Source organism: Rattus rattus, chromosome 5, assembly GCF_011064425.1.
Source record: "Rattus rattus isolate New Zealand chromosome 5, Rrattus_CSIRO_v1, whole genome shotgun sequence".
NCBI classification, from domain to species: Eukaryota; Metazoa; Chordata; class Mammalia; order Rodentia; family Muridae; genus Rattus; species Rattus rattus.
Window position 1 is genome coordinate 1,257,605 of NC_046158.1, and position 17,206 is coordinate 1,274,810.

Below are 17,206 nucleotides of genomic sequence, written 5' to 3' on the forward strand. Positions count from 1 at the left end.
TGCCAGTGGGCCTGTGAAGGAAATCCTGCTAAGACCCACTGGCTTTTCTCACTTATTATAGTAGTAATAACCAAATGGGAAGTCTCCTAAGCAAAAGGTCTGTCTGATCCCACTTACTACAGAAATATCAGGTTTCTGTACCTCCAAATGACCACAGATTTAGAGGTGTGTGCCGTAACCTAGCTGCAGAAGTCAGGCATTTAACAAGTTTGTTTTATTCCTAATTGCTGGCATTTGCTTAAGTGGTTCCTTAATTCTAATTTATGTTTTTATGTTCGAGTTTGTTTACATAGCCCATAGTTCCCAATTGTCTTTATTTGCTTAAGTGTTTCTTTAATTTTATTTACATTTTTATATACATTGCTTTGCTTACATAACTCATTGTTTGGAGCAGGCTAGGAATAACCATAAATCCCCATTGCTAATTAGCCTCATCCTCATGACTGATTAGTCAAGATTATGAGCCTAGAAGGAGGGCAGGGAGGAGGCCTAATAGTGACTCACAGGATCATTGAATTTCAGAGCTGGAAGGAATCTGAAAGCTTACAGCATCTTTCAGATAAAATTCTGTAATTTTTACATCTTCAGCATTGAAGAATCACAAAAAGTTGTCTGCTTGCTCTCAGTCTTTATGTAAAAAAAAAAAAAAAGAGCAAGGATTTGGTGACAGTTTGAAAAACAAGTTTAGAGTAGAGAAAATCCAATCAATGATGGCTGTAACTCATAATGAGTACTTGAAGAATCAGCAACTTGACACACACAAGAGCAGAGAATATTAATGAACTCAAAGGAGGCTCTTTGGACTTAAGCAGGGTAGATTGTCTGGAACTCCTTCCCCAGCAGCTGTGCAGTTGGTAAGGCTTGTAGCTTGCCTGGCCTGTGAGTTTGGCTGTTAGCGTTGCAGTGGGGAGTATTTAAAATCACACTCAACATACGAAGGAAAGAACCTGGAACTGAGTAGCCTGCTTTATTCCAAGACTCCATCTGGCATTTAAAGAACTGCTTGTCCTACATTCAACCCTGCAGAGTAACAGCCATTTTTCATCTCCTCACACTTCTATTTTTAGTTTCAGGTAAGACAGCTTATTGAGTCTGAGGAAGGAACATTTAGAGGCAAGAGCCACCAGTTAAAGACTTAACCTAGGATGATCTCCATGGATTTAAAATGAGATCATATTGAATCTTCAGCCTGAGAGATGAGGTCGAGATCAACTTCAAGACTCTAGTGGAGGTGGAGGTGCAGATTCCAACACCGTTTTAGCCTTTAGACTCTAGTGGGCAGAAATATAATGGATGAAGAGTTGTTACAGCTATGTAAATCTGTAGCTGAAGTTGACTACTGTCGAAGGGGTAAATTGACAAGCGAAATCCAGTCCATTTCTAAACAAACTTGTCTGTGAGACTATTGTCTCGCTCTCCAAAGGTTCCGCACACCTGCCAGAATAGTCCCCGGATCTCCAGGACTTGTCGAGTGTGCAAAGTGCAGTTAGCTTAGAAATTAGTCCTGGACTTCACTCCCTCCAGCCGATGTGTTTCTCTGTGACCTTTCCATCTGCTACCTTTTCAGAGAAGGGCTCCGTCCATGCGAAACCACGGGCTCACTCTAACTGGTCACTCCTCGAGGGACAGCGTAGGGCCCTAGTGCCAGCGCTAACTCCTAGCCCTGACTTCGGGTTACCATAGCGACCGTGGGACGGGCATGGCTTTTAGACCCTCTTTCCCGGTCTCAGCCCAGGACTTTCGAACGCTCCAATTGGGACAACCCTTTCTTGGCTCTGTCCCGCCTCATTCGGCGTTGAGCGTAATGCGATTGGCCCTGGACTTGCGGCCTTGTGCCCAGAGGGTACCACCTCTTGACAGGAAGAGCGGGAAAGTAGACCAGGCACTGTCCGAGGCGTGAAGCTCATCTCATGCAACGGGGGACCACGCCGTTGGCTACGGGGAGACTTTATCCGGTCCTATACAAAACCCCCTAAGTCCCCAACTGCTAACAACAGGAAACGTGCAGGGGCCGGGGGCAACACTTTGCTGGCTGGGCTGTCCATCTGTGGAGCGCGGGCGCCGGTAGCCATAGGGCTCCCGGGCGGGCTCTCAGGCGCCCCACAGCAGAGGCCAGAGGGGACGGGCCGAGTTCTGGGGGGCGGGGCCAGTGGCGGCGGCGGGAGGCGCAAAGCCCAATGAGAGAAGGCTCCGCCCCAGGAGGCGGGGCATCCGGGGCGCTCCCCCGCCCTTCAGATCTCCCCGCCCCTCCCCCCGCGGGCGCCGGGGCCGCAGTGAGTGAGTGGCACTGGCAGCCTGTCAATCCCTCAGCCGAGCGGCCTTCGAGCCCGGTCCACGGCGGCTGCTGACTGGGTGCGCGGCACCGGAGGTGGCGGCGGCGAGTTCTCCCGCCTCATCAATCTGCTGTCCGCCCGGCGTGCGGCCCGCCGGGGCCCTCCACCGGGCTCCGTGTCCCCGCCGCGCCGGCCCGCCCGCTCCCAAACTTTCCTCCTCCGCCCCTCTCTCTCCCCGCGGCCCGCCCGTCGGCCTCCATCTCCTCCTCCTCTGCCGCCGCCCGCCGCCGCCGCCGCTCCCTCCCCCGGGGCCGCCGGTGCTCGGATCCCGCCCGGTTGAGGCGGCGGCGGCGGCGGCAGGCGGCTGAGGGAGGGGACCGTTCTGGCTGGCGCGGGCGGCGGCGGTCGCGGCGTCCCGGCAACTCGGCTGGCGCTGAGGACCAAGTTGTGCGGGGCCGCCCGGCGCGGCGCGGGGCGCTGAGGAGGCAGCGCGGCGGCCGCGTGAGGGCAGCGGGCACCACCGCCACCGCCTCCGCCGGCGAGAGCTCCGCTTCCGCCCGCCGCTGTCCTCAGTCTCCGCCGCGGCGGAAGCCGGAGCCGGACGCCGGTCCGCGTCCCCTCAGTCGCGGGCCGCGCCGGGCCAGGCGCCCCTCCCGCGCGGGCGGGGAGCGCGCGGCCGCCTCCCCCTCCCCCTCCCCCTCTTTCTTCTCCTCCCTCGCCGCCGCCGCCGCCGCCGCCGCCGCCTCAGCCTTCGCCTCCGCCGCCGCCGCCCGCTCCCGCCCGCGCGCGGCGGGATGGACGATCAATCCAGGATGCTGCAGACTCTGGCCGGGGTGAACCTGGCCGGCCACTCGGTCCAAGGGGGTATGGCTCTGCCGCCTCCCCCTCACGGCCACGAAGGGGCGGACGGCGACGGCAGGAAGCAGGACATCGGCGACATCCTCCACCAGATCATGACCATCACCGACCAGAGCTTGGACGAGGCGCAAGCAAAGTTGGTGTCGTCTCATTAAGCATCTTTTGTGTGTGTACGGGAGCCGGGCTCGGGTCCCGGGTGGTTCCCGGGACCGGGGCCTCAGTCTCGGGCGGGAACTTTCTCCGCCCGCCGGGCACTTGCCGTGTCCTCCATCGCGCGGGCAAAGTTGCTCGCCGGGTTCGGGACAAACTCGATCAGTGCTTCGTCCGTGCCCCGCTGCCCGGCCCCCTCCCCGGATTTAAACCTCCCGCCCGGGCCCCGGTGCGCTCCGCGTCCCTGCCGGGTCCCGGACCGCACCGCCGGGAAGTGCAACTTTCTCCGCCCGCCCAGACTCCGGGCATCCACTCCCCTCGGCCCAGTCCGGGGTGACCGGCTGCTTTCCCCCATGTCCCTGTGCGGGAGCGCCAAGTTCTCTAGGAGGGAGGGCCGCTTGGCAAACTTTGCGGAGCTGTCACCCGCTGATTATCAGCCGCCGGCCGGCCGCTGCGCCCGCTGCTCCTGTGGAGCTTGGGCGTTGGGGTCCCCTCCGCGTCAGTCTGGTCCCTTGGGTCACCGCCGCGCTCCCCGGAGCGGAGCCTTATGAGCGGGTCACTCCTGCGTCTGCCGAGGCTTCTGTCGGCCCAGCAGATGGGTCACGCTGCTATCCGGCTGAAGCTCTCGCCGCTAGAGCTTGCCGCCAGTTGCGAACTAGTCAACTTGAGTTTTGTTGACTTCCCGTGGTTCAAAAGAGCTTTCCCAAATAGGGTGCCGGTTTTAAATCTTGGGTCTAACTTAAAGGAAGGCGCCATATTATTCCAATAGGTGATGCTAATACCTTTGTGTTTTGCTATTTGTTTTTTAGGAAACATGCTCTGAACTGTCACAGAATGAAACCGGCGCTCTTCAGCGTCTTGTGTGAGATCAAAGAGAAAACAGGTAAGACTCTGCTGCCCACAGTGGGCTCGGAGACCCCCGAGGTGGGGTCAGATCTACTCCTTCGACTCTCCAGTTGAGAGCTGCTGCTTTTGGGCACCGCCATCTTTGATCATTCTTTGCTTCCCACCTCCTGATCTTGAGAAAAAACTGCAATAAATCTGGAGTCTATTTCTCAATTCTGCTTTGGTACAAAATGAAGTGTATATGAGAATGGAGCTGGGTCGCAGTTCCCTAGGAAGTAGTCCCTGGCTTCAGTCGGGGAGGGGGCTCTAGCTAGCCGCCCTCTCCTATCTCTTTTTGCCTTGTGTAGCAGTTTTTAAAAGGAGCAGTGAGAGACTGGATGCCAGGGACCAGTTCCCCTGGAGAGGCATCACCAGAACTTTGTTTTACTGAGACAGTTTTGAGCTTCGGTTCTACTGAAGGCACAACCGAACACGCCTCAGTAGCACCTTGGACTTAGTAGTGCCTTAGGTGGGAAGATTTTTAGGAATCCAGAAAGGAAGATCATGTGCTTAGGCATATGCAATGTATCACGCCTATTAGTACTTATATTACAGTCTGTCTTACAACTGCTACACTTGTAAAACTGAGCTTCAGTGTGTGGAGAAAGATGTCCACAGATGCTGACGAAACCTTCTGAAGTTCAGGGCAGGAGCAGCATAGGTTTTGCAGAAGTGCTAGAATGAAAATTGCTGATACACATTAGGGAAATTTTTTTGACAGTTCCTTATAGTTTAACTTTCTTGTCAGACTTTTTTTATTTAAGGTAAATTTACTCTTGACTTAAGGGTAAAGCTAAAGTATATTCATATATATGTGTATACATACATATATATCTCACATGTTTTAGTTTGTTTAGTTATCTTTCCTGTATGTGGTAAAAACAAAGCTCCATTGATCAAGCTTTACCACTGATCGATTGATTTATTTGTTGTATGTGTTGGATTGTATTGCTTTTTATAGTTGCCTTTTGTAAATTGAGGCAAAGAAGAAAAAAAAATCAAGCTCAGTGTATTGCATTTTCCAGCTAATGCTGTTTTAATGTTTCAAGGTTTGGCTGTCTTTGAATTGATTTTACAAATAATAATACATTGCCTAGGACTGTTAGGCAGGAAGTCAAGTCATACTCTTTTTATAAAAAACAGGTACTATCTATAGTCCTAAAAGTAAGTCAGAGGAGATGGTGGTTTATTAGCCTCTCTTGATGTATATATGCTAAACCATAATTGCTAGTAAATATTGAGAGCTGAAAGAAGTAACTTTATTTGCTTCTCATTCATAAGCCATGATCTTTTTTTTTAATGATAGGTTTTTGTTTTTCTTTCTTTTCTTCTCTTTGGCGACACACTTTACATTCTGAATACCGAAGTCATTTTAAATTACTGACTTGTTACATGTTGATTTTTAGCAACCTTGAGTACCTTATGATTTAAGATGGCAGATGATTTTACTCTAAGTATAAAGACACCCGGCATTGAATCTCGAAGGCTTTTAATCTGGGTGAATGAAAGTATATAACTCTTAGAACATTTATGTTGCTTAATTTCCAAGGGTTTCCTTGCTATCAGGGCTGTACTCCAGTTCGTGCTGACAGCTAAGCACTGGAGTATTGACTGTGCTGTGAATATTAAGATTGATTCAATTTTATATGGCACTATATTGCTAAAGAGAGGGGATTGATGCGCTTCTCTAGCAAGAACACCCTTCTTACGCTTTGTATTTATTTATTTTTTATTCCTTTAAAGTTTTGGCCTAACAACACAGAACTACACAGCATTTCATGTTTGAATACTTATCAGCAGGAGAAATTCAATTAAGAAGTGTTAGTCTTCTAGTTGCCTATTTGCACAGGACTTAGTTACACCACTCTGAAAGGAAAGCGTAGTCAACGACATGTCAAAGGTGAGTTAGGAAAAGAAACAAGTCTTTTCAGAGTCTGGGATTATGGTCAGAGAGAGCTTTGGTAGGGCTATTGCTGTTTAACAACCAGGAGAGAGCAGACAAAAGAAATTTCTGTGTTTTAAAAATCGTTTCTTGGGCTTTCAGTGATAACTTGTAAATTAGATCCTCTTTTTGTGCGTTGACCTGCGACCCAACTTTGCAGGTTATCTCTTTTATAAAAAGCCAGCAGCCAACAGTGAAGGCGGCTGTCTGGGCAGAGGCATCCTCTTGCCTGCCTCTCTGAGCTCGAGAGGGATGGGATTTAAGTACTGAGTGATTGATGGGGTGAAGCTCTCTCTCTCTTCTCCTTTCTCTCCTACTACCATAGCTCTGCCTCATGCTCTAAACCCAGTCTTAGAAGGAGACAGGATAGCTAGACTCAGCCCTCAATTTGAAATAAAACAGCTGTGTAGACATTAGTGTTACCAAAGCAGAGAAAGCCGGGCAGCACATTCCTGGCCTATCCCTCGTCTGCTTCTGCAGTCCAGCTTTAGAGACATTATGAACTTAGAAAATAAGTGTTAGGGAATATGTGTACGCTACTTAGCACTTTCTCTTTAAATCACTTTATTAATCTATTATCATAGTATGTAAGGATTAATTACCTACAGAAAGTTCATCTAGTCATTTGTGAATATAAATCAGGAAGGAGTATTATGTGATGACTCTATTCTGCATAATGAAGGGGAGGGGGCTGACAAGTTGAGAACTGGAGGGTGGCTGGGTGGGAACTACCACTTCAGTGGATTGTGTGATTTTGGGTTTGCTTTTCTTTTAAAATAGACAAAATCATTAAAAAAAAAATCATGTATGTGTAGAACTGCTAGTAGATTTTGAGGTTTCTGATCAGGCGGTTAATACTGCCAGTTTTGATGCACACAAGAGACTTAGTTTGGAAAACGTCTTATTTCTTATTTCTCCCTTACCAAATATGAAAAGGCATTCTTTCCCCTTTTTGACCGATAAATGGACAATCTGCCATGATTATATTATATTCTTGTTCAGAAGTAAGGAAACCATACTTTTACTATAAGATGATTGCTTTTTTTTTTTTAAAGTATTCCATTATAAAATTTATTGTACAATTATTTTGGGGTGGAAAGATTTTTCATTGTGGGGTTGTGACATTTACTCATTTTAGAGGCAACTAGAGTTACAGACTTTAAAATGGAGATATGTGTCTGTTTTAAACTAGGTAAGGGAGATAGTAAGTAGATGGGCTAGGGTTTTCTCTAGGATGATGGTACAGTCATATGTTACCACCTTTTGCTTATTAAGTGTCTCTGATGAAGTGAGGCTTCCTTGCTTCTGTGGGTATACTCACTGAACTATCTGTGACCACTTTAATCTTGACTGTGAAGTGTTTCCTTCATGAAACCATGTATCTTTAAAATCTGCCTTTTTTAACAGACCCTTAATTAGGGGAATTCAAATGAAGGAAACATTTTTTTCAAGGAGAATATTTTTAATGTATACTAATATAGCAATTTACTCTATGACCTGAATACTGATATTGTGAAAAAATAGTGTATGTTAAAAAAAAATCAACATAACCTTTTCCTTTTACAATGTTAGGTTAAAATACACATTGTTGATAGCTGCCAACCAAATTCTGATTTATTGCCACCACAAACCCTAACTAGTGTTCATTTACTAGTACTGTCTAATGGCAGCCTGATGGTTTGCCAGATTTGTAGGCTTTGTGAGGCTTATAAGCAGGACTGACTTGGGAAGATCATAAAACTTAATGAACTTCTCTACTGCAGGAGGTGTCCGCAGGGGAAGAGAAAGGCCTGCTTGGCTGGTTGGGCTGGTTGAAGGATTTTTTATGTTTCAAGAAAAGAAAATGACGATTATAAATGCTGAAGTTTTAAAAGAATCCATCTTGAGAAAGTCATAAGGATTTTAGATATCAGAACTAGGGAAGAATATAGTTTATAAATGAGTTTTTACACCCACTTAGTATATAAAATGTTTAAACCTTTTATCTTTATTGCTAAAAGTGTGAGTAGTTTTCTGAAGGACAGGGTAGCACTCTTCTCTTAGTTAACCCTTCCATTTAATTTGCACCCCACATTTTTTAGTGTTTCATTTGCGTCTTTTCATTCTGGTCTTTTTTTTTCAAGACTTCTATGTAAAATTTTGCTACCCTTTTTATTGTTACAGTGCTGTGTTATTCTTTTAATTTTCAATGTATAGAAATTAGATCAGTCATCAAGTAAACATTTAGCAAAGAAATATGAAAATTGTTGTCTCTAAGTCTAAATGGTTCTGAATTTACTACATATTTTAAATTAATCTTGTATTATATCCAATATAGTTATCATTTGCTCCAAAGTTTTGAAAGAAAATGCATTATATATATATGTATAATGTTTCTGTTTTGATGAGGGAATTTTACAGTTTTTAAGAGTTTTTTATTATAGACAACAGCAACAACACCACATTCCCACATATATACATACTTATATACAATATGTATACATATAGCAACAACAATAAATATACATATATAGAAAGAAGAGAATTCTGAACATTGTTTACCTTTGATAATGGTAACAATTGGCCAATCTTATTTTCTCTATTACTCTTGCTCTCTCAGAATTTTTGTGATCTGAATAGTAATGGGTCTTTAATAGTTCAAATTTTATATTAATTTTAGGAAAATATTATGGTCTGTTTACATTGACTACTAAACAGTTAAACAAGAAAAATACAAAGTCGGTGTGTGTTAGGAAAATTATATTTCTTTACCAATGTATTTTTTAAAAAGCCATTTAAGAATATTTTGTCAATTTTTTTTTAGATTTCTGTTGCTTACTAGAGATTTTGTAGGTTTTGAAGGATGTAAAAGACTGACATTTGTCTGATTTTTTTTTTCTTCCTCTTTCATTCTTAAACAATAACACACTCAATGTGTTGGTAGAAAACCTGGAAAACTGGTCACTTCCAGCTGCTTTAGAGCTGTTGGCCTGAAGTGGCATGCAGATACACCTTTAAAGTGGGAGGAGCTTTTCTAGCCTGTTTTTCTCTTTTCAATAAAAATATATTCAATAGAAAATATATTTTAATACAAATATTGAAGCCACTGTCAATACTAACTTGCTCTGTGTCGGTAATTCTTTTCACCTCAGTTTTAGTGAGGTTCATTACAGGTTTGCATGGTTTTGATATTTTGTTTGGGGACTTGACTATGTCCTTTTTATTAATTTATGTAACTTTATTCCAATATAAGCATATTAATTCACTGGTAATAGAGGCGCTGACTTGCTTCTCAACACAAAAATCCACCCACTTTTATAATATAAAACTATATTTTTCATACTGATGACTTTCCTTTAATTTTACTTGTAGTGTTTAGATTTTAGTTCATAAATTTTATAGCCAAGATTTTAGTTAACATCTTATTTAGTTACATTTTATTTGTATTTTGGTACTATATAGGGGCACGCTATAGGATGGCATTATATTTTATGAAGTGGGTGTTAGAAAAATTGGAACTGAATTTTCTGAACCACTTAAGTCATCATTTGTTTATGTGGAGACCATACAATATTTATTCAAAATAAATTCTGGACACATTAGTACTAACATATCGAGTTAAATAGGATTTAGACGGGTTCTCCCGTATGGATTCAAGTATTAGTGAAGAATCTTTAGATACTTTTTATCTCAATCTCGACACTAGGAGAATAATGTTTTATTTGTTTTCTCAGCAGGCTTGTGCTTTAGCCATTTATCAGTGTGATCAGCATGAGTGAAGTAGTAGCTGACAGAGCTCCTCAGCTCCCTCCCATGCTGACCTTTCCCAGTACTTGCTCTGCCTTCATAGGCCCTTCCCGCCAGGAAGTGTGGAGAGACACTCATTTACATCATAGTGTACAGGGTGGCATAAATCAGTGACGTTTTTCAGGTCTGTTTATCACATTTTCTTTTGTTTACAAAGTTATAGAAGTTAATTAAACAAACTGCTATCACGGCTAGTTGATAGTGCTATATTTAGCAAATAAATTAAAAAGTAATGCTTGGGTGAGCCATTGGGGGGAAATATGCCATCTTTTATGCCTTTGGACATAGAACATATTAGAAAACAAATTTCAGTCTTAAAGTCTTGATTTTAACAATGCTCTTTCTAAGCAGCCTTACAGAATCCCTTATAGCCTTGACATAGATGTGACCTAAACATATAATATGCTTCTATTTTTAGTGCAAAGTGTAGCTTGCTTGCACACTGAATTTGAATAAAGTGTGTAATCTAGCAAAGAAATCGATTCTAGAATGTGTTAAATTGACTAAGCAGGACAGTTTTTTGACTTATGCTAATTATGGATAAATATACTTATTTAGAGTTTTATATCTGTTTACTTTCAGCTTAAGTATTTTAAAAGTGCTAAGCTGTTTCGAGTACTAACCCTTTTTATGTGGTCATAGTAATGAGTTTTTGGCCTATAGTGTAATCCTTTTAATGCTGATGATTTCTCCTGATGTTTAAACCATTATTTAGGAGATGCCAACATATGTTAGTACAAAATGATTTTGTTTTGTTTTGTTTTATGTGCTACATCAGTTTTCAAAGCATATTTCTTAGGCATCAGCTCCAGCAGGTGGCTTTTTACATTAAAAAATTCATAAATTTTAAAATCACATAAAATTTTATTTCAAATTCAAATTAACTGATTGAGAATGTCAACATTTCCACTGTCTCTGTATTAACATTTATAATAGAACAAATGGTCGCATATAGGAATTATCTGCAACATAATCTAAATTAAGATTCTAAACAGGCATTACAGATGCTGGTAACTTTGGCAATTATCATTTTGTTTGGTGAACAGTAGTAAAACAGTGTGCGGTAAAAGTGTTTAGAGAGAGAGGATAAATAAATTGAACAGTTTTGCAATGCAAAGTGGTTTGTGGTGTTTTTGAGGATTTCTTGGCTCTCTCTTAACTGCTATTGTGAGCCTGGAGCAGATTTCCCCATTGCTAATGCCCTAGAAGTATTAATTCACTTTGATATGCTAATTAGAGGGCATTATGCAAGAAATGAGATTAAGTGGCAGCATGAAGCCATTTGCCTGTCAGTGAATTGAGAGCTTTAGCATCGGGAGGAGCTTGTTTTTTTTTTTTTTTTCCTTCCTTGTATGTGTTTTGTTTTTTCTTTCTTCTTTTTTTTATTCTCCCCCCCACCACTAGTTTCTCTTGGTTTTGCATATAAATAAAATTGATTGAAAGCTTTAAAGAAGGGTCTGGAACATTGAACTCCTTCTCTCCCCACACCCCCCATGATTACTTAAATGTTACATGAAATTTTCATTTTATATTCTGTGTGAAATTGAGAATTTGGTCATTTACTTCCTTCTTCCTGAAATGACTTTAGAAACACGGCTAGTGAGTGGCTATCAGCTCTCCATACATGTAAACATTGTTTACCAAAGTCAACACTAAACTGAATTTTACAAGAATGTTTACTTGGGAGGGAAAAAAGAAGTTGTTGAATTGGGCCTCATAAAACTATATTAAAATGGGCATTAAGATTTTTGACTTGAGTTCATGAAAGTTGAACCAATAATTAGTGGTTAAACTTTGCCCTTTACACAACCTGTGGAATTTATATTATATCTTATATTGACATGTAAGATTCCCGTATTTGATTTTCATGTTGAAAATGAAATTTCTTACTTCATTCTTGTTTCACTGACTTGTGGTTAATGTAAGGCATTTGAATTTAGCTCCTTAAAGCTTTGTGATTTTCTGTTATTTTGTGAGGAAATGGATGCTTGACTAAAGGGACTGGAGAAGTGGAAGACAGAATTTCTCTGGGCGTAAGAAAAAGTTACTCAAACTCAGAGCTTCTACCTGTATAAAGTATTGAAAGAGGTGCAAACTGCTAACTGCACGGCTCTGGGTTTAGTAGGTAGAGTGTTTAAGAGAGGGATTTGTACTGGCACCGGGTTCTGGTGTCTGAACTCCATCATGTCTAGACCCAGTAAGCCATGCCATCCCACAGCCATATGGATTATTTAGTCCCCACAGCTGCCACGCATGTACACTCTGGAGGCTTGCATCTCCTTGGGCATGGCTGGGCATGGCTGGGCATGGCTGGGCGTGGCTGGGCGTGGCTGGGCATGGGATGGGAGTTAGGAACATACACATAGAGGTGAGACCCTCTCTTGGGACAGAGTCCTTGTTACATTTCTGGGGGGTGGGGGGACTTAGTAGGTAACATATTAGCTATTTTTTTATTTTGTTACTTCAGATTTTTGTCTCTTTCCAGACTCCTCAATAGTCCCTTGATTACTTAGAAAATTTCCTTTTAAAGATAATGAAGTTATTTTTTGCTTAAAACAGTGAGAAAAAGAGCTTTGAAATTACATATTATTATTATTATTTAAACAAAAGATTTCTACAAGCTTTTGGGTAGCCACAGCATGCAAATAAAGCTTTATGGAGGACTTATAGCAACATGGCATTTGATGGAAAAAGTCAGTCACTTCATTAAGAAAAAGTTGAAATGGCGTCTTGATATGCACATCTCACCTTTGCTATGCAGGTACCCTCAAATGAGGAGGGAGTGGCTTTTACAGTCTTATAACTTTTTTTTTCTTGCTTTCCTCACCTCTCCCTTAAAAAAAAAAAAAAAAAAAAAAACTACCCATGAAGGTAGTTGGAATTCATAGTCAGATATATCATTTTCAACTTGGAATAGGAACTAGAGCAGGAAATTGATTTTATATTTATTATGAAAGCAAGAACTCTGCCACCAACTGACAGCAGTCCATGTTTTAGTTTTGTGATAATTGTTCACAGACATTACTCTGCAGTTGGTCCAGGGTATTTATAATATTGATTGGGAGCGTTGGGCCATTAAAAGATATGTGTATAATGAACATCTTTAATTAAATCAGGAAAAATTGAAATATTTTGTTTTTCCTTTCCACCAGATCTGGGGTGTAGGATTAACTGTCAGTACTGCTCAGAACAAGTTGCAGTAGATGGTACTTTGATTTCTCTGGCATCATGGATGTATTTATTACCATTTTTGAACAAATTATGCTAACATGAAAAGTTGTGTTTGAAATGATTGTGTGCTAGATAAGGCGATACATTACAGGAATGGTTGGGTTTATGGAGCTTTATGTAGAGGTTTCCTCAGAAATTATAGCACAGGGCTGTCACTATAAAACCTAGTGATACAGTTGGTAATAACATACAGGGAAGATATTTTTAGGGTTTTCACTTGTTATTCAAATAAGTGAAAACCCTCCAGTTTTTCTTATCATATTTCTTTGTTAGAATCAGTATTAAAAAAAAAGGAAGGGAATTCTCTTAACTGTGGGTAGGCGTGGGTGTCTGACTTGTCTGAGTGTGCTTTTGGTTAGCACTTGTTAGAGCAGTGGCATACTGCTAAGGATGGCCTCAGGAGCTCATTGACATCTCGTTCATGACCTTTGATGAAGGATGGGTACCGAACGCCTGAAAATGAAATGATGGCCTGCGAATATAAATTATATTTTATCAATGTATTGTATGAACTGATTTTGATTTCCCTAAATGTGTGGCTTTTTTTCCCCCTCAAGGTGCTGGGGATACCTCCCAGGGGCTCCTATGTGCTAAGCTGCTGCCTAGCCCCTGAGCTGTGTTCTCATCCACAGTTTGTTTCTGTGAAGACAGGAGTTAGCGTGATCACGCCAGTCATGTTAAAGCTTTGACAGGAAACTAACTTCTTTTCCTTGATGATTTGCATATGGCTGTTTCTTTTTTCTTTTCTTTTTTTTAATGACTGACTATTGTGTCAGTGTTAAGTTTCTAGCATTTTGCAGAATTTTGGCTTGATATTTAATCATGTTTCTTCCCCTGGAATCCAATCAATCAGCAAGTGCTTTGTTTTTCTCTGAAAATGAAGAATTTAAGGTATTACTCAGTGAGTGAATTATTTTAGAAATAAAAACATTTTTCCCCTCAAATATAAGAAAGTAACTGTTAACTACTGTAATTTGGAAAAGGGTTGAGTTGATTCTATGACGTTTTCCTTTTCCATTGTAAATATTAGACTGATGGCTGAACTGTGGTTGTTTTGAATCTCTTCATCTTTAGTTAGAATTGCTAAAAGGAAACTAAAGGCTCTCTCCTCCATGGTTCTGTTCATCTCATGTAAGGAACAGTGAGGCTGCCTCACTTGCATTCATTGACTACTCATGCACATACCAGGACACGTGCTGTCTGACTTATATACGCTTTCTTTAATAGGACAATTTATACCCTGAAAATTTTAAAGTAGTATCTTTATGGGGAAGATTCTACAGTGCACATGTCATTTCTTTTAAATCTCAAACCACTACTAAACAGGTACCTTAGCTCACAGAGGAAGAAGGTTAAACACTTTGATCCTTACTGGCCCCATAGTGAGAGGCAGCCCAGGCTTCTTCTGCCTGGAGTGCTGTGGAGCCTTCCCACTTGGGGAGAGAGAGTCGTGGAAAAATGAGTGTTCCGATGGCAAAACCTGAGCTTAAAAAATATGGTGAGGACTAAAGTGACACTGAGTGGCAGCAGAGCTTTGGTCAGCTCCAGTGTAAATATTTGTAGACAACCATGTTTTACAGACTTCAGACGAATGGCAAAAATCTGCCCTAAATGCCTCAGTAAATACATGCTGGAGAACAGAAGCCTATTCACTGGAGAAACAATTGACTTTCGCTTCTCTGTTGTCAAAGTGGCCCCTGGTGATAGTGCTGCACTGGCTAGATAGAGCGAGCAGAATGGCTTCCTCCTGGCTGGTGGGCTGGCAGCTTCACTGGCACTGCCAAATGTACTTCCTATTTGTTGTGCAAGGGAATTGGAACAGCGAGGCATTTATCATATCATCCCCTACTCCTCAATTCGAGCAAAAAAGGAGAAGTTGTCAATGAAAGAAAAAGAACTGTAATCGCACATTTACATATGCTTCTAATTGTTGATTTGGGGATTTTCTATGAATATAGCTTTACAAAACAGATGCTGTTTAAGAAAAGGGGGAACATAATTTTGTGGGCAATGAATTAAGTGTTTTTGTGGCCCTCTCATCCGTAGCTAGGAGCAGTTTGTGGACCGCGTCTGTGAACGCGGCTCATAATTGTTTTTCACACATAAGTTATGCAAATGAGCTTTTATGGCAACTGGCATAACAATTAGCATCCTCCAGCAATATTTTAGCAGGTTAATTGCAAAATTTCTAAATTGTACATCTGACTTGTTAATTAGGCATGACAGAGGTGGTAAAATAGTTATCTTCAGGCAGTGGCAGCCAGGAGCTGCTTGAAATGCAAAGAGCAAGGATTGATTGGATTTGAGGGCTGCAATTGTGGGAGCAGGGCTGCTGTCAAGTGCCGCCTAGCAGCTCTGCTCCCACCGCCGCCTCAGAGCAAGACCAGGGCTTGCTGCAAGGATCCTGCCATTTACAAGCCTGCTTTATTTAACTCAACAACTTTCCCATTCCCACCTATCTGAACTGTTGATGTCACACAGTTTGCTGTCCATCGGGATCATTAAAGTGAAGATGGCAACACAAAAGAAGTTCTTTTGGTCTTGAGTTTTAGGACCCTGGAAGTTTACTTTCTGTTTTAAAGTCTGGATCAGCACTGGCCACTTAAAAAAATGTTTAGATTGGCAAACACATTTCCCAATTTTTACTGAATGTAAATTTTAGTTATCCAGGCATCAAGAGTGATCATTTTCTGTGTGGTAATTTAACTTTTCAGCATCGTTTCCTTTCATGCTTGGTATGTTGGGGAAATACTATTTTGTTATTTATTTTTAATAAAGTAAGAGAAGAAGAGAGTGGAATGTCAGAACTACATAAAGTAGACTGGTTTACTTTGGGATATCTATAAAATGATAATATTGAGCATAGCATATTATTCTTAGATTTTTATATCAGTACAGAATTTTTCTGTAGTATGGTTTAAGTAATTTTTAAATGACTTAAATTTTTGTGGACGGTTTCATAGTTTGAATGGTATAATTTGCTAAGCATAAACAATGGAGCGTGATGACACGTGTGTATCTGCTTGTGTCACAATGAACCATGCTCTTTGTATTTAAATTAGCTAATTACATTTTTCTGTGCATATAGTACATACACATACACGGCATAGGAAGTGAAGCATGTGTGAAATCTGATGTCATTTTTGAATTCACATATATTTTCTTGACTAATCCTGATTATGTTTAATGTTGAAATGTTATATTTTCATTTAAAAAGTAAATGTTCTACATGTGCAGCCACACTAATATTTTACATTTTCTTGTGACATGTGTATATGGAGAAAGTGCCATTTATGATATGTTGCCATCAATAATTTTGTCACTGAGAATAAAAGACTTAAATTCATCCACCCAGTGGAACGTTTTATCATATTTATTTTAAGAGATGAAATTAGTGAACAGTTGGGCTCTTTATATGTAGGAGATGTGAAAATAGCAGAACATTTACCATGGATGAAGTGCAGCATTAGCATGTCGGTGCCAGGAAACTACACAGGGCTAGTGGCAGTGTGTTCTAGAAAGCTAGTAAATAGTTTCTGTTTTTCCAAGTTTCTTTTTATGTGTTCTTTATATGGACTAATTTGACAATAAAGGTGATATTAATTATTGGCTAACTTTTTAGAGTGATCTATCACATTTGAAACTATTGTATTTTGAGTGAGAGTAAAACGTTGTTCCAAATCGTTACATTTACTGATTAAATGCTCACCGATTTTTCTCCATTGCTGTATTTGGCAATTTAAGCAAGAGTTTACCACAGTAATGCTTCAGTGGATAATATTTGGAATAGAGTAACCATTTTAATGAGTTCATCGAGGGAGATTCAGCAGGGAGCATTTCAGGTGTATTATGGCTTTTGTCTTGTCAGGATGCACATCTCTATACCATTAGAGAAAAGGCTTCAGAGTCCCACTCATCTCCGTTAATAATGATACAAACAGCAGCAGCAGCAGCAAAGCCAAAACAATAATCCAGAGCTTCTCTTTCTCAGTGAAGTCTGGGCGGTGAGATAGAAAGCCCAGGCAGGTTGTGTTTTTAGGAAACTTGTTAAGCGAATGCCATTTCTGTGGGTTGGATTTCC

General features: G+C 41.5%; 1 protein-coding gene across 2 annotated transcripts in view; it reads left to right on the plus strand.

Moving 5' to 3' along the window:
* Nucleotides 1–3,010: 3,010 nt before the first annotated feature.
* Nucleotides 3,011–17,206, plus strand: part of Pbx3 (PBX homeobox 3) — a 192,788-nt gene continuing 178,592 nt past the window's right edge. For both annotated transcript variants that reach the window (XM_032902689.1, XM_032902690.1), the window contains exons 1-2: nucleotides 3,011–3,267; nucleotides 4,091–4,164. In XM_032902689.1, the coding sequence (XP_032758580.1) occupies nucleotides 3,068–3,267; nucleotides 4,091–4,164 (274 nt within the window). In that variant the 5' untranslated portion in view covers nucleotides 3,011–3,067. The remainder of the gene's footprint in view (nucleotides 3,268–4,090; nucleotides 4,165–17,206) is intronic.